The sequence below is a fragment of the Orcinus orca genome, chromosome X (genome assembly GCF_937001465.1).
Source record: "Orcinus orca chromosome X, mOrcOrc1.1, whole genome shotgun sequence".
In the NCBI taxonomy this organism is placed as follows: domain Eukaryota; kingdom Metazoa; phylum Chordata; class Mammalia; order Artiodactyla; family Delphinidae; genus Orcinus; species Orcinus orca.
In genome coordinates, this window is record NC_064580.1 from 39,669,471 (window position 1) to 39,695,818 (window position 26,348).

Consider the following 26,348-nt stretch of genomic DNA (forward strand, 5'->3'; position numbering starts at 1 on the left):
AGGAGACCCTCCCCCTAAAAAGTAAGTTTTAAAATAAACTCTGAAAGATGATCAAGAGTCACCAAAGTCGTAGGTAGGAAGGAGGAAAACGGAGCAGGACCCCATGGTCCATGACCCCCATGTCCTTGACCTGCCTTTTGTCTGTGGAAAAACTTTAGCCAAAGAATAAGTTTAATCAGAGAAGTGAGAAAATGCAGAAACAAAGGAAAACAGTCCAACAAGACTAACTAATAATAGTTTAGTTATTAAAAATAGTCAAGGACCTTTAAGTTCCTCCTCAAGGGCTATAGATAATATTCAGAGCCATATTTTTTGAGCTGTCTTATAGATACCAAACCCCCAACAGGTGGAAGAAGTTAACCACATGATGACCAGACTGGAGCCATGACATAAGCAGCCACAATTCTGAGAGCTGGCCTCAAAGATATATGAACGAACCGACCTTGGAACTAAAGACTAACTGTACTTAAAACAATCAAGACCACACTGGTCAGACCACCGCATGACCAATTTCAAGATGACTGTCAGAGCTGACTGTGCTGTTTCTGCATGTGGCCCCCTCCCTCGGCTTATAAAAGTTCTTGCCCCCTGATTGTCAGTGGTGGGGGAGTCGGCCTTTGGACAGGACTCTGCCCTTCCCTCCCACCCCTGCTTGCCGGCCTCCGACATAAAGCAAACTTTCCTTTCCACCAACCTTACCTCTTTATTGGCTTCCGAGAGGTGAGCAGCCAGACCCCACTTTCAGTAACAGTAGGAGAGCTAGGAAGAGATCCACATGAAGAGCAAGTGCAAAGGCCAGAGACCATAGAGAACATGGTAGATTATTTGAGAAGTTGAAGGTGGGCCAGTGTGGCTACACAGTGAACAGAAGAAGTCATGGGAGATTGGGCTTCCATTGTAGGGAGGGCTCAGGTCTGCAGTGTGTCTGGGCCACAGTCATCATTTCGGACTTGATCTTGGGTTTAATGGAAGGTTGCTGAAGGGTCTGAAGTACACGAGTAACCTCATGAGATTTAAATTTTAGAAAGATGATCCTTCCAGGAGAAAAGTCTGGAAGGATACGTGCCAGGCTGTCAACACAAGTCACCTCAGAAGGGTTGGGATGGGATAAAGGCCGATGGGTAGTTAGCTTTTGTCTTTGAACAACTTTGTTTACATCACTTCTGACAATAAATTTTTGTAACTTAGAAACATCAAATTTGTGCTTTCCCCACTAAAAACAAATTATTCTTCCTTTAGTGTAAGAAAGGACTGGATGGATGAACCTTGAGGACATTATGCCAAGTGAGAGAAGACAGACACAAAAGGACAGATAGTGTATGATTCCACTTATATGAAGTTCCCGAGTAGTCAAATTCATAGAGGCAGGAAGTAGTATGGAGGTTACCAGGGGTTGAGCGGAGAGAGGAATGGGGACAGAGTTTCAATTTAGGTTGATGACAAAATTCTGGAGATGGATGGTGGTGACGGCTGCACAACAATATAGATGTACTTACTGCTACTGAATTGTACACTTAAAATGGTAAATTTTACGTTACATATATATTTTTTCACAGTAAAAAAAGGAAAAAGAAAAAGAGTGGACTGGCGAAGGGCTGGCCCAAATGACGGGACTTAAACGAGCAGACTCAGAACTATAGCGGTCCCACGTGTGGAACCCCAGGTCTGGAGGGACACGGAGACGGTGAGGTGGACAGATCCAAGCTATATTTTGCAACTAGGACTTTAGGAATAAGAAAAGAAGAAAGTATCTAATATCCAAAAGCAGACCCTGAAACAAGGAGTTGGATGCCACTAGTTTATTTGGGAGGTGACCTAAAAGAAGCCCCGGTAGGACTCTGGGGAGATGAAACAAGGAAGGGAAGGTAGGCAGTAAAGACACAGCATCTAGCAGGCTGTTATTGTGGGCAACTGGGGCTTGATCCCACTCGAGACCTCTGGGAGACTGTGCAGAACATGCCTTAGTGATTCCAACTAAGAGGGGATTGATTGATCATGTCAGTCTTAGGAAGACGGCTGTTCCTGGGGGCATTAACCCCGCCCCACTGCTGGCCTGTCCTGAGTGGAAGCCCTTATGGGTTCCAGTGGCCAGAGAAAGCCCTCAGGCATAGACTTGCAGCACTCAGTAGCCGTAGGTCCCTGTATATGGGAATGGGTGCCGAGGGGAGATGGCGGGACCCCTCCAATGTCTGCTACCAGTGTCAAGGGTCTTGACTTGAAAACTGGTCTGAAGGTGATTCTATTTCCCAAAACAGGGAACACTGGAGGTGAAGCGTGTAGGTGCTGGCACAGGAGGCTGAAGGAGCAGCTAGAGAAAGAGGAGGGAAGCATGAAACGGTGGGATCATGGGAGTGATGAGAAGTGATGGTTTAAAATGCCTGGTTAACACATAGCACGAGAAGCTGAAAAATCTTAGTGGAAACTCCTCTAGAAAACAGTATTAATTAAATAACAGGTTATAGGACCCAAACACCCTTATACTGTGCTGTACCACAAGGCTCAGATGCCAGACAGAGGAAACAATACTCAACCAGACAAGTAACAGTGTGAGAGAAATAAAAGCTTTCAATGTGTTTCCACGCTCCATCTATTTCTGACTTTCCGCTTCATGTAAAATTGTACAAATCAATATACTGCACATACCACCTTATAGGAAGGATATATTTGTGGAGGGAAAAAACCCCTAATATTGCCTTTCTTATATGTACGGAATTATATGTAACCAAGGTCCTTTAGAAATACCAGGCAGATACTGTATTTTTGTTACGATATTTTGCACGTGTTCTTCACACATAGATGCAAAGGTTTTAGTGGCAAGATTGAATAAGCTCTCACTTTACAAATTACTTGTAACTTGAAAAATGCAGGCATCACTTTTCATTGTCATTGAGGTCTTCATCCATTGTATTTAAAAAATATTGAAAAATAATGCCAAGAATTTATATATAGAATGCATGATTTGAAGAGTGGTTTAAATTCTAATTGCTCATACTTTTAAAAACCCCTATTTTTCTATGAAAAAGTATTCAAATATCTTAACACACACATATATTCATTGGAAATTTACAATTCACTAATGCTTTGAATTTTAGAGATTGGTTTTAAACTTGCTCTCATGCAATCTTTAAACCTATAAATTCCTTTCAAAGGAATTCATCTATGGGAAAGGAAGCCATATTTAAAAAATATCTGTTTACTGAAATACACCTTTTAAAAGAACACAGGAGAAAAAAAATGCTCTCTCATTTCCAGCAGCTTCTCATAGTATTCTGTTCACAAATAAAATCCAGAAATAAAGCAAGCATAAGCCCCAGATGATTTTTCTTTTGCACATAAAATGTCTTTGCCTCGCCTACCTTGCAGTCAGCTCAACCTCTTTGTACTTTTCCGCATTTCTCAGACTTGTCCACTAGAAGCGCAATATTGTGGACCAGCAGACTGATTTATCTACAGAAAACTCATTTCCCTCTGGACATATTCTTCACGAAATCAGAGAGAAAGGAACAAAGGGAGAAAAGCAGATCACAGGCAGTGTATTTTGGATGTTCTGCCTTTTATCGACTAGGGCGACCCATGTGATTTCCTTTCAGATTGTGGCCGTTCCCGCATGCAACCCGATTTCTGACGACAGAAAAGGCATTTGTGATGTTCTCCGTACCCCTCCTAAGCCCAGAAGTATCACACCATCTATGAGTAAGACTAAAAAAGGTAACAGAGGACACAACACCTGGAAACCCAAACCAAAGTTATCTTAGCATCTATTCTAACTTGGTCCAAGGGTGATCTCTTGAAAGGTACACGGAGGTTTCTTTCATTGAAAAGGGACATTTTTGTGCATGCATCAACAATAAATAGGCACAAGAAATGTAATTTAACATGATTCCTTGTGTGTGCGTGCCTGTGTTAAACTGGAACTGTCTCCTGATTGTTCATTCCTAGCACCTGGCACGTAGAAGGCCCTCGCTTAATGTTTTCTCAATCAAAGGCTAGCAGCAGATGGACAGAAAGATTGGCATGCTGCCAGACAAGATTTCTCAGTAGATAGTAAACAGAAGAGGCTGAATCACAGGATTAAAAACTAGCCCACAATTTCCTTTTACAGACATTTCCATAAGTAATGTGCTTCATCTTTTTCCATCAGAGAACAGAATCCTCAAAGTGTCAATGTCATCATAATACTAACAGTCTAGCTCTATAATCTTTGGTTTGGCGGGGCATGGGAAGGACCGGCTCTCTCTCTCTCCTCTCTCTGTTTTGCCGTGGAATGTGACAATGTGTTGTTCCTATTGGACTTTATGTAATGCTGAATTATATATAGCCCTTGCCTTTTTCCATGCTTTTCCAATCATCTTCAAATAAGTAAGCTCGTAGGGAAAGTCTTTCTTTGTCTCCCTGTTGCTCTGCACTGCCAGACCTTGGGCACCTTGCTTTGGGTCCCCTCCCTATTCTGTGTCCATCAGTCACACACAAGTCAGCATTTGAGGGGTTATCCTTTCAGTGATGTGCGTGCAGTTTGAACAAAGACCTCTGCTTAGAATCTTCAGGACCCAAAGCACAGGATTCCTGCCTTTCTCAATCCAGCAGATGGGCCTTCCCTAAATTTAGACTTAAGTCATCCCTAAACTTGGACTTAATGAATAGCTGTGTCCTCTGCCCAGTTGTAAAACCAAGAGCAGATTACTATTTTTTTTTAAAGGCATTCATTTTTCTGGCCTTTAAATTGTTTGGTGAATCACACAGAGAATACTATCTCTGGACATGGTGATTCAAAATGTTGCAACTCATTTAAATGCTATTAATGGTCATTTCCAAGAAACACAGTCAAAAGGTTACCTGTCCAAACTCTACAGCACCCTCCCTTGCAATCATGGTCGTCTATCCTTCTAGTTCACTCGTTCAAATCCATCTCACATCAATGTCCTTTAACCCAAGACCCTCGATCTATGAACCTTTCCACTCAAATCCTACCAACAGCTCCCTCACAGCCTCACTTTCTCTCTTCTCCTTCTGGGATTCCATCATCCATTTCTAGAATCACTTTCAGTATCTACAATTCCCTATAAGAAATCCTACAGGAAGCTGCATGAAATGGTTGTAGTATTAGGGGAAGAACAGAGGTTGACACCAACAGCACCATTTTGCCAATAACCCAGAATCTGAGCTGGATCCAAAATGGTAGCCTGGGAGAGATGGATGGCTCCTGACCTGAATCGTCTTCACAGACTAGGGGTGTCTGCTTCATAATTTATGCCTTGGCTGCACTGCCACAAATTTCTCCAATAAAGAAAGACATCCACATCTGTAGCAAGTCCAGATCAGAGCCTATGAATCTCACCTCTAAATCAGCACACAGAGTGGTGAGAGAATTGAATTCCCCAGAGCTTGTATGGGCCAGTGTAGTGGTCAGCCTCCACCATCCACCCCTGTTCCAGGGACTCTCAGGACACCTAAGAGAGGTTATCCAGAACTGATGAGGCTTACCACCCTCCCCGGCCCTGTTAGCATCTTGCATCCTGGAAAGGGCCAAATCCTTTAATGGCCTCCACCTCCAACTGACTGAAGCTTCGTGGTTAGAACATCTTGTGATGTGCAGAACAAAAATGCTGTTCAATTATTGTCTGACTAAATTAGGGTCTGTGGCAAGAAGCTTCTGAACCTGATTTGCATATAGAAGCTTTATCAGGGTTCAACACGGGTAAAAATGTAAGTGAAGCAGGATTGGACAGAGGAAGAAGTTGAACTGAAATGCAGTCACAACATAGGCCTCAGTCAATCCTACAGGGGGCTCCACAGCTGAGATGGCCAGGGGCAAGGCAAGGGGGCCAGGCCTCTATATCCCCACATCTGTTGCAGGAAGTCAGCTCCCCCCAGTCAAGGGCAATTTCCAGAGAGGGACTCAGCTGTGAACAAAGCAGCAGCCAACACTCTCAGCAGATGGGGGAATAACTGTCCTAAAGGGGGCTTGGGCAGCCCACTACAGCATCCACTACACTGCCATTTTAAGGCCAACGGCAAGAAGAACAAACCTGAAATTTCAATGCCATGCGTATATTAGAATGTAGATTTAAATTTCAACCACTTAACGCTATATTTTATGGCAGAATATTTGAATTGGCTAATTATCTCTCTAATAAATCCTATCACCAAGTCTTCCTTTGGGTCCTCTGAGGCCCTGAGGTGAGATGCCATCCTCCTCTCCTCTGTGTCATCAGAACCAGATGAACTTATCTTTCTCAGCACACACCACCCCTCAGAGAATTCACCTGTATGTGGCTGCATGCACCTCCCTCTGCTTGGTGTACCCTTCAAAGATGGAAACATGGATTACCCATCTGCATATTCCCACGCCTAGCCCAATGCTTGGTAAATAAGGCACTTGATAAGGGTTTATTGAATGAATGAATGAATCAACGAATGGGCAAACCTGACTTCTTTTTCTCCCCTGCAGAAACAACAAAATAAGAAAACATGTTTGATGAAATGAGGATAACTCATTTGAGTGTATGCCTTTACGTGCGCTTATCATCAGTACTTAACAAGGGCTGTTTCCCTTTAACTGGCATAGCATAAAAGGGCTATTCTGAAAACAATCAACTGTATCTTATAGGACTCCTAAATAAACCAAAATCTATCATAGGATTTGAATGCAAACTAGAGAGGAAATTAAAATGTAAAACATGAAACAGCTGGTTGATCGGCTTTTACAATAGACTGTGGACCAAGGCTATATTCATGTCTTATCTAGACGGGTAAAAATAATCATAGAAAATGGTTTGCTACAGGACTATCCTTTTTTCTTTTCTGCACTGAAACGCAACAGAATTATCTAATTAATGATCTCAAACTTCTAGAAGCACAGGATAATGGTATTCAAAAAATTATAAAGCGCTATAAAAATATATAAATACCTAGTAAATCATGGTAGGCATAGAGCATTAATTGCAAAAGTGGTTTGCCTGCATGTCGTAGAGAGCAAGAATTACTTGCCACCACTGAAATTTTACAAGACTAAAGATCATTTACAAAACCTAGCACATACAATTTCATTAAATTACAACACTGAGCTGGTGAAGAATGATGGTTTTTCTCTGTGCTGTGTCAGAGAGGGAAAAATACTGGTTTCCTAGTGAAGTAACTAAGAAGCCCATTATTAAAATTCCACCTTAAACTGATGAAACTTTCTTGGAGTGACAATTTTGTAATCATTACTAAATGCCTTAAAAGGATTCCCAACACTTATTTCTAGGAATTTCCTAAAGAAATAATCAGAGTTATGCACAAAGGTTTGGGTATAAGGATATTCATAATAGCTTTGTTTAAAATAGCAGAAATTTGGAAACAACACAAATGTTCAGCAATAGAAGATTGGTAAATAAATATAATCAGATGAAATAATATAAAGTTATCAAGATCGTATAGAAGAAGAGCATTTAAGACATGGTTAAACATTCATAATATGTTATTTATTTAAAAAGAACTACCAGCGAGTGCAGTAAATACAGTAGATGGTTTGCAAAAAGAAAATATAGGTGACAATAGTAACAGTGGCTGTTTTGTGTGTGTGTGTGGGGGGAATCAATTATAGATGATTTTCATTTTCTTTCTGTCTCTTTCTGTAACTTACAGATTTTCACAATAAATATATATTATTTCTGCAATTCACCTTATTAAAAAAATGTTCCCACATCTCCAAAAAAATTCCTTAAGCTGTAAATAACCAAGAAGGAATGTGATTTCATCTTTCATTTACATCAGTGGCCTTTCGTCCTAAAAATTTTCGAGGGAATTTTGGTTATTAATTTGATTATTAATTCTTCACTTTACCCTAAGTTATCTGAAAGGGAGCCGTGTTGGATAACAAAACTTTTCCAAAGAGCGTGTTGCTTCAACTGGAAAATAACCCAAAGAAGGGAGACAGAATTAAACATAATTATAAAGAAACAATTTAAGACAGAAACACAACTGGGATCACAGGAATAAAAAGTAGCTCCAATTCCAAAAGATGAGGTCAGGATTCCAAATTCACTATAAAAGAATCATTGGAAATGTCTGCAAGGTAAACGAAAAGGGGGGATTATTTAGGCTGGAAGGAGAGCAAATAAAACTAAGGACCTAGAAGGACACCTTCACTGTTGTGGAATTCTGCTAAATGTTGATGATGATGATGAGTCCAGAGTGAAAAATGGCCCAGGTAAGGGATGAGATGACATGAGATCAAGAGTGTAAACTTCTGACATGAAGTTGAAATTAACTAGAACATGACATTTAAGATGCCATTAAAAGGAGACTATGGTAACATAACTAACATTTGAAAGGCCAAACCTACCTGAACTTGCTTTCTGATTTTGCCCTCTCTCTCACAAAACAAGTTTCAATGACAGCTTTTATGTTACAAAACAGGATGAACTATTCAGTTTGTGTTTGAGATTGCCCAAGATGTGTGTTTGTCATTTAGTAAGCTGGGTCACAACCCTTAGGAAGAAAACCTCTTTGATCTTATTTTTTTAAAAAAGGAAATTTAAAAATACAGTCAAGTCCTTCCATTTCAATTATAAAACTTCAGGGGGGAAATACTATTTTTTGTGATACTTCTTTTCTGGGCATGTTCTCAGCAAAATAGAAAAAAGGAGAGTGTACCATTGAAATACTTCTTTCCATTCTTGTCTCCCCTCCCTTTCTCCTGCAACCTTCCTTGAGCTTCAGGATAACTCAATTCATTATACACAGCTGATCACCTCTCAACCTATTCCTGAATTACTACCCATCTTTTGGCTGCCCTGGCTCTAGGGTTTCCCTCTTTCACCTATCAGGCACACAACTGCCCATCTTATCTTTATAGTAAAAATGGTTAATGCTTTCTTCTTTCCAACCACAGAAAAACGTAACCAACTCACTTTGCTTTTCCTTGCTTGATACTGCCCTCCTCCTTCTAACTTTATTACCCATTATCTCCCCATCCTACTAGTCTAGACTTGCCTCTATATTATTCCTCCCATCTTTAAAGCCTCTCTCTTCTTCTCTACCGACCCCAAACCTTAACTGTTCTTCAGGAACTGTTCAAATTCCACTCCTTTAAGGAGAACTTCTCCAACTCCTGGGGTCTTCAGTGATTTCCTCTATCTAACTTAGTTCTTGGGTCCCCCAGTACAGAACTCAATTATTATTATTATCATTTTGACCACGCTGCGTGGCATGTGGGATCTTAGTTCCCGGACCAGGCATCGAACACGCCCCCCCTGCAGTGGAAGCGCGGAGTCTTAACCACTGAACCGCTGGGGAAGGCCCCAGAACTCAATTATTTATTATTTCTAGTCTTTTCTTATTGCCTATATGTGCTGCTCTTGTGTCTCCAATTGCATTTTAAGTTTTCTGAGGGTAGGAACTTGGTTTTCTGTAGTGCCTTTGTTTACTGAGTTAACCGAGGAGACTGAAGATGGACCCATTTTGTGAACTTGAAATCCCAGACCAGGGATTGAACCTGTGCCCCCTGAAGTGGAAGCACGGAGTCCTAACCACTGGACCACCAGGGAATTCCCTAGAGCAAACATTTTTTTAGCTCAGGAGGAATTTATGGGATTTGGATGGTCAAAGTCAGGGAAGAATTTTATACCATTCTCAAGGGAAATAATGACTTTTATTCAGAAACAGTCCTAAAACGCTAAGCCCAACAAATTTGGGGCCTTTGCCGAATGGTAATGCTGCATTTTTCACCTCAGCAAACTTCCAAAGTATTCTGTTATGGGGACAAAAACACTCATTCTGAACAGGGCCTCTCAATTTGGCTCACTTTTTGGACTTACAAGTGCATTTGATCTTGTACGTTTCCAGGATCCCCTCAGTTAAGTACTGCCTGCTGACTTTTGTAAAAACAGCAGAGTTAATATTGATTGAGCATTCCAGAAGTTAGCCCCAGGACCATCACTCCACTTAATGAGTGAAAATCTGGAGGCTGTGGAAGTAGGTTACTAACCCAAGCTATATAGTTAGGGACACAGGTAGGATTTGAACCCAAGTCTTAGGCTCCCAGAGTCCTTGCATTTAACTTCTGTGTTATCCTGCTTCCTCCAGGAAATGAAAGGTTAGGTCCATTCTTTCAACAGATTTCTTGTTGTAAGGCTTACCTTCTCTGGGTCCAAAGCCTGAGGAGACCCACGATCCTGATCAAGGGATTCTATCAATTTCTGGGGGCTAGGGTGAGCTGGGTTCTTTGCTAAACACCAGAGATAGGGAGATACATTGTACAAAGTCCCTGATTTTGAGCAGCCTATGATCAAGTGAGGGTTCACAGATGCTTAAACAGGTAATTTACATTAAACATGGTAAATGATATCCAGTAATAGACATACACATGGAACACTGCTAAGACTATAAGTATAATGGCCATCAAATCCAAAGATGAAACAAAAGTTAGTGGGAGTTCTGATACAGTCACATGCTATTGTACACATTTCATTTGTCCCAGGTGCTGACTTGACATCTACCATTATACTATGACCTTGTCACCTGTAATAATTCAATACTCACTAATTTTAAATATTATTAAACTGCAGAAGTTCTACTTCAGTGTCCATCAGTCAAGTGCATATGCATATATAGTTTGAATCTTGACAGGAATAAAGAAATGTATGAACATTAGAATTTGGTGATAGCAACATTTGTTGTCATTACTGATATCTGGAGAAATACTTGACACGGGAACATTATACTGACTTTACCATGTCCATAGAACATGAAAAGGCTACTGAGGCCCAAAATATTAGAGAAATAAGTTAGAAGCTAAATTATCTCTTCAAGTTCATAGGATAAATTTGAGTCAGAGGCCACCTGCGTATTTACTGTCAAAAATGCAGAAATCATCAAAACGGCTGATTTTCTTTCTCTTTTGCCCTATCAGTTGCATTTAAAAGCAGATTTTTAAATGGCTCTGAAGAACCTAGGGGCAGGACAGGAATAATGATGCAGATGTAGAGAATGGACTTGAGGACACGGGGAAGGGGAAGGGCAAGCTGGGACAAAGTGAGAGAGTGGCATGGACATATATACACTACCAAATGTAAAATAGATAGCCAGTGGGAAGCAGCCATATAGCACAGGGAGATCACCTCGCTGCTTTGTGACCACCTAGAGGGGTGGGATAGGGAGGGTGGGAGGGAGGGAGACACAAGAGGGAAGAGATATGGGAACATATGTATATGTATAATTGATCCACTTTGTTATACAGCAGAAACTAACACACCTCTGTAAAACGATTATACTCCAATAAAGATGTTTAAAAAAAAAAGCAGATTTCTTTTTCAGTGATAATCCATATATCTGTGTATAGTCTTTCTTTCTTTTTTCTCGTAACCATTTTTAAAAATTTTAATTTGTTATTTATTTATTTTCGTCTGCATTGGGTCTTCGTCACTGCACACGGGCTTTCTCTAGTTGTGGTGAGTGGGGGCTCCTCTTCGCTGCGGTGCACGGGCTTCTTATTGTGGTGGCTTCTCTTGTTGAGGAGCACGGGCTCTAGGCACGTGGGCTCAGTAGTTGTGGCTCGCAGGCTCCAGAGCGCAGGCTCAGTAGTTGTGGCGCACGGGCTTAGTTGCTCCGCGGCATGTGGGATATTCCTGGAACAAGGATCAAACCTATGTCCCCTGCATTGGCAGGCGGATTCTTAACCACTGTACCACCAGGGAAGCCCTCCCTTAACCATTTTTTAATTGAAGTCTAGTTAATATACAATGTTATGTTAGTTTCAGGTGTACAGCAAAGTGATTCAGATATATATATATATATGTATATATATACACATATATATATTCTTTTTCAGATTCTTTTGCATTATAGGTTATTATAAGATATTGAATATAGTTCCCTGTGCTATACAGCAGGTCTTTGTTGGTTATCTATTTTATATATAGTAGAGTGTATATGTTAATCCCAAACTACTAATTTATCTCTTCCCCACCGCTAACCCCTTTGGTAACCATAAGTTTGTTTTCTATGTCTGTGAGTCTATTTCTGTTTTGTAAATAAGTTCATTTGTATCATTTTTTAGATTCCACATATAAGTGATGTCATATGGTCTTTGTCTGACTTCACTTAGTATGATAATCTCTAGGTCCATCCATGTTGCTGCAAAAGGCATTTTCATTCTTTTTTATGGCTGAATAAGATATATATATATCTATCACACCTTTATCCATTCATCTGTTGATGGACATTTAGGTTGCTTCCATGTCTCGGCTATTGTAAATAGTGCTGCTATGAACATTGGGGTGCATGTATCTTTTCGAATTAGCGTTTTCTCTGGATATACGCCCAGGAGTGGGATTGCTGGATCATATGGTAACTCTGTTTTTAGTTTTTTAAGGAACCTCCATACTGTTCTCCATAGTGGCTGTACCAATTTACATTCCTATCAACAGTGTCTCCATACCCTCTCCAGCATTAATTGTCTGTAGACTCTTTAATGATGGACATTCTAACTGGTGTGAGGTCAACTACTCATTGTAGTTTTGATTTGCATTTCTCTAATAATCAGCGGTATTGAGCATCTTTTCATGTGCCTGTTGGCCATCTGTATGTCTTCTCTGGAGAAATGTCTATTTAGGTCTTCTGCCCATTTTTGGATTGGGTTGTTTGTTTTTTTAATATTAAGCTGTATGAGCTGTTAAACCAGCTGATTTTCAAACTTTGATGGCATACATATCAGTTGTATTACTCAGTGTGTATGTCTTTTCCATTGTTCCAGCGTGAACAAATTGTATCAAAACAAATTCTAAGTTATTGTTACAGAGGAAATGGCTGCTCTGATGATGGGCAAAGGTTAAGAGGCTGGAACTAACTGCTCCTGCAGTGACATTTTCTCTGGGAGCAGAAGAAATCAGCAGTGGTAGAGCACAGAGGTTAAGAGCATGGCGTTAATTGTGATTTCACCACTAACCAGCTGGGCCACCTTAAGCAAAGTTGGTAACCTTTCCATGCCTTAGTTTTCTCATCTAGAAAGTAGGGAGAATACTTCAAAAAGCAGTTTAAAGGGTTAAAAGAGAAAATGCACGTGAAGTGCTTGGAATGGGGCTTGGCATCTGGCAAGCACACCGTAGACCTTGGCTATTATTGTTAATCAGGCTGACAACATGGCCACTAACCACTAATGGATCTGAAATGGCAGTGTGCCAGTCGACTCCACTGTCAAACCTTGGGTTGAGGGGATGGCTAGTGGCTGTGCATGTACACACCCTAACACACACACACACACACACACACACGCACACACACACTCATGGAATATTATCTTGTCACAGGGATGCTGCTTCGCAGCCCTACTTTCTTGGCTTGTATGTGATTTACGAACTCAGATGATATACGAAAGTCAGCAGCTAAACTGAAAGAAGAATCTTAAACTCCAATTATTTTAAATATATATTTAAGAGATAAACATGTCAGAAATTCTAAACACAGAACACATTTCTACACGAAGATTTCGAATTCATTTGGTGCTCAGCAGATGTTAATACTAGGATCACCTCACTGTTACTCAATTTAGCATATAGACAACACGCAAAATGCTGGCTCTTTTATTATTATTAAATAATTAATATTATTAAAGACATAAATAATAGTCCCATTTACTATTGCTTATAATTAAGACAGGAGTCGGGTGGCTGAAAATGAGGACCAGGTCAGAATCGGAATAACAGCCAGGCTGGGGTAGTGATGAGATACAGATCTAGTGCTTTTAAAATGTCTTCTGAAGAGGAACACAGTGGGTTTAGTGGCTCTGAAGCCCAAGGTAAGCCTGAGCTCTTCAGGCTCCGCACCAGAGGGAATGAAGGGATGGGGGTGGGGCAGGATGAGGCCGGAACCATGCCTGCGTATATACCTTGCATCCTGTTGCCACCTTATAAATGCCTCACAGCAAGAAAAATGACTGGTTAGTAAAGAGGGAGATGTGATTACACAGAGGTGCCTGCCTCTGCTCCCACAGATTAAAAAACCCTAGGAGCTAAAAAAGATGTCTTTTTCAAAAGGTACAAGCTGACACCATAATGACCACTGTGTACAGTCCTTCATGTGCATTCTTTCTCATCCTAGCAACAACCTCTCTGCCAATAAAGGCATTAGGAGTCTCATTTTAAAGATAAGGCAGCTGGGGGCTTCCCTCATGGTGCACTGGTTAAGAATCCGCCTGCCAATGCAGGGGACACAGGTTCGAGCCCTGGTCTGGGAAGATCCCACATGCCGTGGAGCAACTAAGCCCGTGTGCCACAACTACTGAGCCTGTGCTCTAGAGCCCACGAGCCACAACTACTGAGCCCGTGTGCCGCAACTACTGAAGCCTGTGCACCTAGAGCCCATGCTCCGAAACAAGAGAAGCCACCGAGATGAGAAGCCCGCGCACCACAACGAAGAGTAGCCCCTGCTCGCCGCAACTAGAGAAAGCCCGCCCACAACAACAAAGACCCAACGCAGCCAAAAATAAATAAATTAATTAATTTAAAAAAATAAAGATAAGGCAGCTGAAGAGCAGAGAGGTGAGGGAAATTTTAAGGTGACACAATAGGTAAGTATAGGAAGTGGGATTCATAACAAGTCTGTTTGATGTCTGATGTATGCTGCTTAAACATTGCCATACTGCTTCTCTATATCCTGTCCTTGACCAGGATATACAAATTTCCAAGCACTTCTACCCGATTACTATTTTTTAGAACATTCAGGTGGGTCATAGGAGTCCAGGGAAGTTCTCCATCTTTCTTCATCAAAGGTGAGGTGGGGCTTTTGCCACTAACATACAGGCCACGTCTGCCTATTGCGTCCCTCAACTCATGATCCTTCGTGAGCCCTCTCTGACGCCCCCGCCCAGGCCACTCCTGCCAACCAGCAACAAGCTGGCCCTCCTGGCCGCACAGATCACCTCCCAAGTGTTGGTTACCACTTGGAAAGCTGGCTCTGATTCCTCCAGACTCTTAGCCAAGTGCCTGCCACCCTCACATGACCAGATCTCCTCTCTCAAGCCTGGGGGGAAAAAAAGGTTCTCCTTTCTGCTTCAAGTTTCCCTTTTTAGCTTTTATTTTGAGGCTTGAGCAAGAGCCATTCCAGAATTGCAAAAGATAGTTTCCATGGTTCTACCAAACCAAACTTTAAAACCAAGACTCGGAACAGAAACCACATGCTGCTGTCCAGCCCCATGGGGGAAATGCCATTTACTCTGCCAAGTCTCCAGAGATGAGCTGCTCCTCGGGCGAAAGAGATTTCAGGAGGCGTGCATTTATATACCACACACATTTCCAAAAACAAAAAGCTGTTCTATAGTTGCCTTGGAATTTTTCAAACACTAAAAAAGAAAGTTACATATTAACCAGCTGTACCCCCAGTACACCTGTTTATCCCAAAGGGAGTGATTAAAATTTGCTGACAGCTTTGCAAACTATCAGAGAATGACCAGAATGACCAGAATGTCCCAAGTTTAATAATTAACAAAGTTAAAAAAACAGAGTCTAATTCAGACTCTTTTATTTTTTTTAATTTTTATTTATTTTTTTGCGGTACGCGGGTCTCTCACCGTTGTGGCCTCTCCCGTTGCGGAGCACAGGCTCCAGACGTGCAGGCTCAGCGGCCATGGCTCACGGGCCAAGCCTCTCCGCCAGCACGTGGGATCTTCCCGGACCGGGGCACGAACCCGTGTCCCCTGCATCGGCAGGCGGACTCGCAACCACTGTGCCACCAGAGAAGCCCCTAATTCAGACTCTTTTAAACCACTGTGTCAGTCACCGACTAATCCCCAAATTCTGATTTTACCACTTTTCCCATTCGCAATATGATTTGGCAGGACATGCAAAAGGATTGGTAGTGAATGGATGTGAATATCAGATCCAATCAACTGCTGCTTTGCTGGTGTAAAGTTAAAGTTCATTAATTCAACTCATTTTGAGTGCTAACTGGGCCAGGCAGAGCTCTGGAGCTGGGGTTAGAGGTTCTCAGGGAGAAAAAGAAACACCTCCCCGGGCTCCAGAGGCTTACAGGCTAGTGGAGAAAGATATTGAACAAGAAATGACATTAATATATGAACAATGAAAAACTCATGGAAAAGAACAAGATGGCAGAGGAAAATTAAACAAAGGCATCTAATCCCATTTGGAGGGATTTGGGAAGGCTGCCCCGGGGAAATGACATCTGAGCTAAGATCTGAGGTTAACTAAGTGTTTTTCAGTTTCTCAGTTTCCTATCTCTCTCATCAAACTATAAAGAATGACTGTAGGGCTTCCCTGGTGGCTCAGTGGTTAAGAATCCACCTGCCAATGCAGGGGACACGGGTTCAATCCCTGGTCCAAGGAGATCCCACATGTTGCGGAGTAACTAAGCCTGTGCGCCATGACTACTGAGGCCGCGTGCCACAACTACTGAAGCCCGTGTGCCTAGAGCCTGTGCTCCACAACAAGAGAAGCCACTGCAATGAGAAGCCCGCGCACCGCAACAAAGAGTAGCCCCAGCTCCCTGCAACTAGGGAAAGCCTGCGCGCAGCAATGAAGACCCAACGCAGCCAAAAATAAATAAATAAATGAATTAGTTTTTAAAAAAGATTATTATTATAAAAGAAAAAAGAATGACTGTAATATCTTCCTCCCAGTGGAGGAGGTAAGCACACCCTTGTCCAGTTCTATCTCAGGCATCCTCTCTTCTCTTTCTGCTCTTGGTTTGGGTCATTTCATGGACTTAAGTGGCTTCAACTAAAATGTCTCTGTCACACAACTCTGTCAGCCCAACTTGTTCCTTGCACTTCCAGCTGCTAGACATCTCTCCCTGGGAGTTCACCCAGCACCTCCAACTCTAGATGTCCCATCTTTCCCCCAAGCCTGCTCTTCTTTTTGCATCACCATATTCCTGTCACTTGACACATGCCACTCTGTGAATGAAAAATCATCCGTGGCTGTTCACTGACCTCAGAAGGAACTAAATCTTTGTGGGATGACATACAAGGCTCCCAACCCACCTTCGTAGCCTGGTCTCTCACAAGTCCCCCCAACACTCCACACTGAAGTTCTTATGTTTCCTAAGCATGAGAACATCTCACATATTTGTGATTTTATATAAGCTGCTCTTTAGCTTCAAATACTTTCTTCATCTAGTCTCCTGGTGAATTCATATCCATTCCTTAAGATCGACTTCAAGTGTCACCTCCTCTGTGAAGTCTGCCCAGATACTCTCAGGCAGAGTTGGACACGTACTTCGCCTAGAACTTCCTGCTACTAAGGCATCTATCATAGGTCATTAGTTTTACTTGTTCATGACTCTGCCTTCTGCCTCAGCGTGTGACTACCCCATGGGGCAATGGCTCTGCCTAATTCACCTTTCATTCCCTTTGGGATAAGATGTGGGACAGGAAGCAAATGTTCCTTGAATGAACGGATAATGAATTAATGAGTGGACCCCTCTTGTGACACCTACCGCTTTCTACCTTGTATTGTCTTTGCCTGGATACCTCACCTCCCTTCCTGAATGGACAAATCTTCCAGGACAAGAACAATGTGACCCATTTTTGCATCCTCTACCGCAGCTGGCCCTAATGCCTACTGTTTGAATAACTAAGCAAAACTCTTGCAAGACCTTGTGTCATACATATGTCAGACTTTGCAAAGCCATTTTCACACACATTGCTTCACTTACCTTTCACAAGAACCTTGTAACCTAGCTATGACTAGTTGGTGTTATCCTCATGTAGAACAATGCCTATTCTATGTAAGGTTCTTGGGAAAAGGCAGATCTACTCACCAGTCCCTTGTTTGGAGAGTTTGGGGGTCAGAGTAGAGATTCATCACTGTTGGAAAAAATAGCTAAAACCTTATCTATCTTTCCTGTACGAGTCTAACATGAATAATTTGAGTGAGCTTGAAGGTTTGGATTATGAATCAGAAAGGCCAAAATAAGAGGGAAAACAGAAGAATCTGAACCCGTTAGGCATAGTTTGGCAAGAAAAGGACTTTGGGGGCCTAGAAAGAGAGGCTTCAGCTTCCCTAAGATGGGGCGCTGTGCAAGGCAGCATGGAGGCGCATCTAGCGATATTTTCTAAAACACCTAGGTAGATATGATTTTGAGTCCAAGTTCTTCTAGGAGAGAAGATGTCAAAAATACTGAAAGACAATGGCATCTATATAGCCTTAGCCTACCGCAGCATGCTGTTGTGCTTATGTACCTGTGTACCTGCAGCACGGGCCACAGAGCCTGGCATGGGTGAGCTCAGGAAGAACCGGGCAGACAGAAGTGGTAACCCCTGAGATCTGACTCAAAGGTGAGGTAGGCTGGAGTGGAAGAGCAGCACCCAACGTCCAACACCTTGGTTTCTTCACCTGGCACAAGGGAGTCAGAGCACCTCTGCCCTGCCCGCCCCACAGGGAACAAGGTGGAGCCTTGCTCCTGAGATCTGGTTAGGGCACATTTTAGCCAACACATTCACGGGTTGTGGAGGTGTCCTAATTACTGGCTCAAGCACCAGGAGGTCCTGCGGGTTCGGCCAAAGCATCGCCAGGGGTCTGTTAGCCAGGCTGTTTTGGAAGCATTGCTTAGTTCCACTGACTCCATCCCATAGGATCTGCCTGACCCTCCTGAGAGGGTGGGTTCCCCCACTGACCCCCTCCCTCTTCTGGCTTCTGTTTTTTTGGGGGCCCTGCTGTGTGCACGGCCCCTCTCCCTGCTTCTCCCCCCACCCCGTGTCTAAGAAGGTAGTTTCTGTCCCCATCCCTGTTGGGCTTCCTGGCCACCGCCACTGAGTGGGGGGAGGAGGGAATGAGAGGAGAAGAGGCATTTGACAAGAAGGCCCTGCAGCCCCAGGCAGACGCATGGCAATCATGGAACCACAAAGAATCAGGGTGAGGAGGGTCGTTGGTAATCGACTGCCCCAGGGTCCAATCCTTTCTGAACTGGGAGCTGTTCAAGGTCGTTTTCCTGGTTCCAGAATAACAACACGCAGTGGTGCGCGCCTGCTCCAAGTAAGGATGTAGAGTGCCCAGGTCAGGCTGCAACGAAGTGACTGACCTTTATGCCACCCCCTAGTAAGGCTCTGTCCCCTGCCCATTTTCTTCCCCCGCGATTTGAAAATTTCAGCTAGCTCAGGCTTGGCAGCTGTCCGGGGGAAAGTTCAAAGTCCAGCCCCAGACCTTCAACACATTTCCAGCCCTCGGCTTCTGTCCAGGGGCGCACCAAATCCTTCCCCCGAGGGAGGATTCCGTGTGCGCGCTCGGGACCCTCTAGATCCCCTCGGGCGCACGGAGGGTCTAGGGGCTCCTGGCGGCACCCCGCCCCACTGCCGCCCTGCGTGCCTCCCTGGGCGGCCACTTGTCGGAGCCCGGGAGGAGGAAGGAGGGCGCACAGCCGCCACTGACCTGAGATGCCGCCCCCCACCACGACCACGTCGCATTTGCTGCTCATGTTGCTCGTCCCTCTCCGGGCCACCTCGGTGCCAGCTGCTCCGGTGTCTGGATCGCTGCCCCCGCCCGCTGCGCTGCCCCCGCGCACCAGCGCCTCAGCCGAGCGGCTATATTGCCGGCCGAGGGCGTCGGGTCGCGGAGCCCCGCCCGCCCGCCTACGCGCCGGCCTGGTTGGAGCGCACCGCCCCCGACCCCGCCCGGAGCTCCGCCGCTCAAACCTGGGGAGGGCGGACGCCGGAGCAGAGAGGTCACTTAGGGCCTCCAAGAGTCCATGCCCGGAACCACCACCCTTTGGCCTTCTGCGCTGCACGGTATTTTCCCATCAGCATCCCTGGTGCGCTGTTCAGCTTGGGGGCTGGGAGGATGGCAGATTGGGTGTCTTCCTCCAGCACCCCAGTGACTCCCTGGAAAGGAGCAGTAGAGGGAATAGCAAACAGTAAATGAGGGCTTTTCTGGTACCAGGCACCGTACTAAGCATTTTGCATGCGTAATTCCCAGTTAAACCTTACAACAGCCCATTTTACAGATGAGGTAAGTGAGATAAAGTAGTTAGCGAGGGGCAAAGGGAAAATAAAAAGCCAGAAATAATGCTTTTCTAAAAAGCCAGGAAGATTCCAAGACCCACCTTGATCTACCACACAGTATTGCCATTACCTTGGCATATACTTGAGTGGGATTGCCGACCCCTCTCACCTGCTTCCGAATACCCACTTCTTTCCCCACTCTCCCTGCCCTTATGCCCACGGTGAACTCAAGCAGGTTCTTCCCTAGTATTGCAAATGCAACACCTAAAGTTTATCTTAAAAAGTCTCATGTTTGCAAGTGATCAAAACAGCCAGCTGCTCCTTGAGCAACCCAGTGTGTCCCTTGTGGGAGCTACCGAGGCAGGAAGCCAGGAAATTGGTGGTGTCAGGGTGAGGCCTTGGATGGTCAGGGTAGAATTCAGAGGCCTCCCTGAATCAGCAAGGGGAGTTAGTTATGGCCCTGGGACATGGGCCTGGGCTTTGCCAAACGTAGGATGATTCAACGAGATGACAGATGTTTAAGCTGAGGCAGCTCTAAGTAATACAGAGGTGTACTTCTTCATACCACCCGGAAAGCCACCTCTGAGAACCAAAAGCAGAAAGAAGCAGTGTAGTGTGGCTTTTTCAAGAAATAACTGTGAAGTGCTTCTGTTCAGAATAGGGAAGCTGTGGGCCTGGTGGGGGCCTGGCTCCAGGTCTGGTGAATTGATGAAGCCTGAAGTACACCTCTATCTCATCCCACCCCAGTCCATGTATCCACTTGCTGCCAAAGAATTCTGAGCTCTTGCTGCCCTCAGGCTAGAAGAGGGTTTGGGCATGTCTGTGACTAAGAAGTCACTGGTGGCAGAGAAAGTCTTGGTCCAGCTCTAAGCTGAATTCTGGAAACTTCCATCTCTCACGCTTTGGTGTAAAACAGTTCTTGTGTTTGAATGTTGAGCCCACATCCCCACTGCCTCACCCAGCAGGCAGCCTGTGCTGGCCTCCTCCTTGTCAAGTCTTACTCATCCACTTCCATCCACAGGTCCCTGAAGTTGTGGGCTCCTTAGCTGTGGACGCTCTGTCCCCTTACCTAGCCTGCAAGAGAGTCACACATCCAGGAGGGTGGGACGGGATGCGTGGAAAGGATGCTTGTGAGATCTGCTTGGAATGTCCTTTGCTTGGTTCCAGCAATGCAAAGTCAGCCAGAGGCCTGGGCATATAAAACTTTGAGTCCAATGAAGGTTGACTATCCTTTCTCGATATTCAACGGGCAGCAAGGCCAGGAGAGGAACTGCAGTTCCATGGTGTTTACGGAGAAAACTCACTGGCAAACAGCATTTTCCCCAGACAAAAGTAATCAGTTACGTTGTGCTCTACGAGGCCAAAAATGGCTTGAACTCAAGCCTTGGCTGTGGAGGGAACAGGAGCCTTTAGAGACACATCTGGGCAGTTGTCCAGGCCTGTTCAGGGTCCTCAGCCTCCTAGGTGGGGTAACTGCCAAGGTCCATCTTCTCCCCTGGCATCATGCGGCAAAATGAAGCCTCTAAAAGCAGTGTTTCCTTTTTGTTTTTTTGCGGTACGCGGGCCTCTCACTGTTGTGGCCTCTCCCGCCGCGGAGCACAGGCTCTGGACGCGCAGGCTCAGCGGCCACAGCATGTGGGATCTTCCCGGACCGGGGCACAAACCCGTGTCCCCTGCATCGGCAGGTGGACTCCCAACCACTGCGCCACCAGGGAAGCCCTCCCTAAAAGCAGTGTTTCTTAAACTTGGATGTGGGTACAAATCACCCAGGTCTGGGATGGGGCCTGAGAAGCTGCATTTCTAACAAGCCCCAGGTGATGTCAGTGCTTCTGTCTGTGGACCACACACCTTGAACACATTCCACTCTTCTCCAGGCCTCTGCTCCCCATCAGCTTCAGAACCAGCTCCACGGTCCAGAGCCCCTGACCTATCTCAAGGTGATCTTAATGATAAGATGTCTGTTCATTATACAACCATTTATGGAACATCAACTATGCTGAGCCTTGAAGGATGAAGAGGAGTTAATCAACTGCCGAGGAAGATGAGCACTCCAGGCAGAGTTGGGAGGAAAGCTTGAGGCTGGAGACTTGGAAAAATTGGACACAGTCCAGGATACAAAGAACATTTTTTTTTTTTTTTGCGGTACGCGAGCCTCTCACTGTTGTGGCCTCTCCCGTTGCGGAGCACAGGCTCCGGACGCGCAGGCTCAGCGGCCACGGCTCACGGGCCCAGCCGCTCCGCGGCATGTGGGATCTTCCCGGACCGGGGCACGAACCCGTGTCCCCTGCATCGGCAGGCGGACTCTCAACCACTGCGCCACCAGGGAAGCCCTACAAAGAACATTTTTGACCACCTTTAGGACTTATTACAAACACTACAAAACTAATAATGAAAAATAAGGTAAGAGTGAAATATTAACAATGAAGAAAATGATAGGAAGCATCGTGTGTGTGTGTGTGTGTGTGTGTGTGTGTGTGTGTTTCTCTTCCCAAGTAGATAATAAATTCCTGCAGGAAGAGATCTTGCATTTTCTTTTATTCATCCATTCCAGAATGATTTATTGAACACCAGCTCTGTGTCAGGCACTGTGCTCATCATTGAATATATTCCCTTATCGATCAGAAATGATGCTAATCCTAGGAAAACCAAATATGAAAACAGATAATTATCGTGAACCTAATTCATCCAGTAGAGCGATGCTCAGCATCTTTAAACAAGAAGCACAGAGGAATGCTGTTTGCCCCGAGCAGTGTTTATCTGCCTTTTCCAACTTGATGAAATTCGTGTTTCTTTCATCAATTAAAATGAACTTACTTTCCTTTCATGTTTTTTTATTAGAAGACTGCCAAAGAGATAAAATGTCCTTATTACTTCTTTCTTGCCGTCCAGCTTTTCATTAACAGATGTCTAGGTGAGTCTCTTATGATGCCACAGGAGGTTTCAATAAAAAGGCAGTCTGTGCAGAACAGAGTTCACCAGATATTATCTAAGTTGTACATTTCACTTTTTTTTTGAACACTGGAAGCCTGACAGGAAATAGAAAATTTTGTTTTAAAATTAGATTCTTTAGAGTTTACCAGTTTCTTTTTCCCAACTTCTCTGTTAATCTTTTTTTTTAAAATATACATGGAAGTATCAAATGATGAAAGGGTCTCAGCCATCGCTGCTTTTTAACAATGTTAAATAGGAATTTTAACAACAATGGTTAAATATTATAGGGCCTCTGGTTCAGCCCAGTGAAAAATCCATCATCAGCTTGGATCCTAATCTGAGAGCATCTAAACCCCCTCCTTGGGGACAACAAAAAGGCAGTAGGGGATTTTCGATGGGCCAAGACCTTACCTTTGGCCTCAAGGACTTGCTTAGAGGGGAATCACATCCTCAAGCAGCCAGAGAGTTGGGGGAGCCTAGCTTCATTCAAAGTCAAAGCCCTTCATGGGACTTTGGGCTAGAAGCTTGAGATTCAACTCAAAAGTCCACAGGCTGGTTTGAGATGCCAAAGGAAAGACCTGCCCCAGGGACAGGGGACTGGTCAGGAACTGGATCAAAGCAGAATTGGCAGAGAACAAGGCAGAGGACAGGTGGGTCTTCACGACTGCCCTTAACAGGCTGGCAGTGAGATGGATGTTCTGAGCTGGCTCATAGACACAAGGTTGAGAGGAAAGAGAAATGACTCTTCCTGCCCAAGGAACCAGAGGATGGCTCTTTCCTCTATGACCGCATTGCCACAACAGGACAGGACTGGGACAAAGGGGCACAACACAGAGGGGTGGGCCCCAGAACATATGGCCTCAGGCCAAAACACCAAGCTCCAAGGCTTCAGAAAGACAGAGGTCATACCTAGACATGTTGCAGAGCCTGATGAAGAAAAACAAATCTTATCTGCAACATAAGTGCTAAACCAACTGGACCCAAAGTGTTTTTTTTTTTTACAACGACTGTATGTCGAGACTAAGAATATTTCTGTGAATCACAATAAAGTTTCCTAAACAAAGGGTGATGTATCAGATGACATGACAAGGATTGTAGGGGACACACAGGGGAAGAGCAAACTGCAAACTATTCAGCTCAGGAAGAAGAGAAGCTCAGAACATTTCCCAAGAACACCGTGTTAAGGGTTTTCACCGATTCTTTGGGGAAGAAGAAATTAGAAATGAATATTAGAGCCCCACCATATACTAACTATTCGTTGTTGAATAAATTAATTATTCTTATTTATATGATTCTCATTTCATAGTGTGAGGTCACGGATGCAGAATCAATCCTTTGGTTATCTTTCTGTAGTCCTGTGCTGAATAATCTCCCCTCATAGACGGCTATCACAGCAAGACATATTCCTGGTGGAGAGGGTTACACATTACAAAATGATGCTAATAGCTGGAGCTTGAGCTACTTGAACTCTTCTAAGTAATAGACATTCACTTTATACAAAATGATTGAAATCAAGGTGTTAAAGAAGGAAAAAAGTATTCTTCACTGTGGACGTTGTGACCATTAGGGGCTTCAACTATGAACAACTGTAAAAATAAGTGAAGCGGGAATTGGGCAGTCTACTACAAAAACCTGAAATGTAATACAGAAGGTAGAAAACCTGAGCATACCTCTGAAATATATAGTAATAGACTGAATATAATCATAGAACTATATATTACATATACATACATTAATGTAGGCCATATTAATTAATTATATATTATAACTATTCACATAAAATAATATATCTCAAGTAGATATATTACATAATGAATATGGTGTTTGGCAGTACACATGGAGATCCATTTGTCTGTGGCAGTGCAGCCAGGATTGTGGACCAACAGCCGAGGCTGGTGGGGGGCTCTTCAGAAGATATATAGCATCATCATGTTTTCTAAGTCAGACACCCACATCTACAAGGGAAGAAAAATATTCTATGAGAGGGGGCAACCTAGAGACACTGCAGGAATTTACCGTTCCTCACGAACCTAAGTGGTATCATAATGAGTTTGAGATAATTTTCTTCAGGGGTAGAGACCAGCTTTGTGCCCAAAGCATGAAGAATTGAGGATTCTGTCCTCACAGATCAAGCCAAATCCAGCAGCCTCGGTCACAGTCTAGATTACTCAGGAAACAGACTCTGAAATAGAGGTGTTCAAAGATAAACTGAGGCACATTAAAATTTTCAGGAGTTTATTTGAGCAAAAATCTATTCGCATGGAGTAGCGCCAAACTGAAAGTGATTGGAGGGCACTTGGATGGCAGGAGCTAGGCGCAAGGCTTTTACACATCAGAGAAGGAAGCAAAGCAAGGGAATTATTTGATTGGCTAGAGCTTAAGCAGCTGCCTATCTGGAAAAGCCTAGCTGGCTGTTTGTGATTGGTTGTTCTTGAATTTCCATTTCTTGGATACAACTGCCTGAACTGAGTTAGGTATCAGTTTGCTCACATAAGCTATCAAGGCATCAGGGTGTTTATCACTTTAACAGAGGTTAGTGAACAGGAGATTTATTAGGGAGTGCTCTCAGGATCCGGGACTGCAGATGGGAAAGGAAGGAAGCAGGAAGTTAGAGAAGTTGACCTGTAATTCAGTCCCAGTGGAAGGTTCAGCCAACTGTGCAGGGAATTCTGGGACTGGAATGGCCCTGCATACTTGTTCCCCCTTGGAGCAGGGGCCAGGCCTTTGTACTCCTGCCTCATCCTCCATTGGTAGTGGGCTGCCTGGGGATGGTGACACGGCTTTCAACAGCTGAGGCAACCCCTAAAGGGGGCTGACAGATTTACTGGAATCTGTTAAATTTATAAAATTAACTTGGGAAGAGCGAGCATTTTTATGATGTTGACTCCTTTTATGCAAGCACATGATATATTTTTCTACTCAATCAAGTAGAATTCTGTGTATTTCCAAACTGTTCTGTAATTTTACTCATATAGGTTTTGGATGTGTCTTGTTAATTTTATGCCTAGGTATTTTTTTTCTATTGTGAATGAGGTCTTTTGTTTCATTATATATTTGAATATAATATTGTTTTCTTTAATGGAGGACTTTCATTTTTATATATTTATTCTATAGCCTACTACTTTATTAAAATCTCTCATCTACAGTGATATATCGTACAGCACAGGGAATATAGCCAATATTTTATAATATTGGCCCAATTCATGAACCATTGAATAAAGCCGATTAGATCTTTAAATTTACTCAGTTGAATTTTGTTTTTTAACAGTAGAAAAGGTCCTATGATTAAAACAGAGTGGCATTAATTCATGAACTATATAATCCACAGCTCAATGGAATGGAATTGCATAAATTGATTCAGTTGCATATGGAAATTTACCATGTGATAAAAGGTGAATCTCAAATCAGGAAAAAGTGGAGGTGGTTTTTTCTCTGTAACTATGTTGTTTTACACAGTCTCAAACTTACAGAGAAGTTACAAGTACAT

At 43.7% G+C, this 26,348-nt stretch overlaps 1 protein-coding gene across 2 annotated transcripts in view; it reads right to left on the reverse strand.

The window, feature by feature from the left end:
* The window catches only part of MAOB (monoamine oxidase B), a 112,095-nt gene extending 92,559 nt beyond the window's left edge, over window positions 1–19,536 (reverse strand). Inside the window, exon 1 of one of the 2 annotated variants that reach the window (XM_049704843.1) lies at window positions 19,362–19,536. In XM_049704843.1, coding sequence (XP_049560800.1) covers window positions 19,362–19,407 — 46 coding nt within the window. In that variant the 5' untranslated portion in view covers window positions 19,408–19,536. Of the gene's footprint in view, window positions 1–6,263; window positions 6,295–19,361 lie in introns of those variants that run through there. The other variant, XM_049704841.1, reaches the window with a different exon arrangement.
* Between the last annotated feature and the right edge of the window lie 6,812 nt (window positions 19,537–26,348).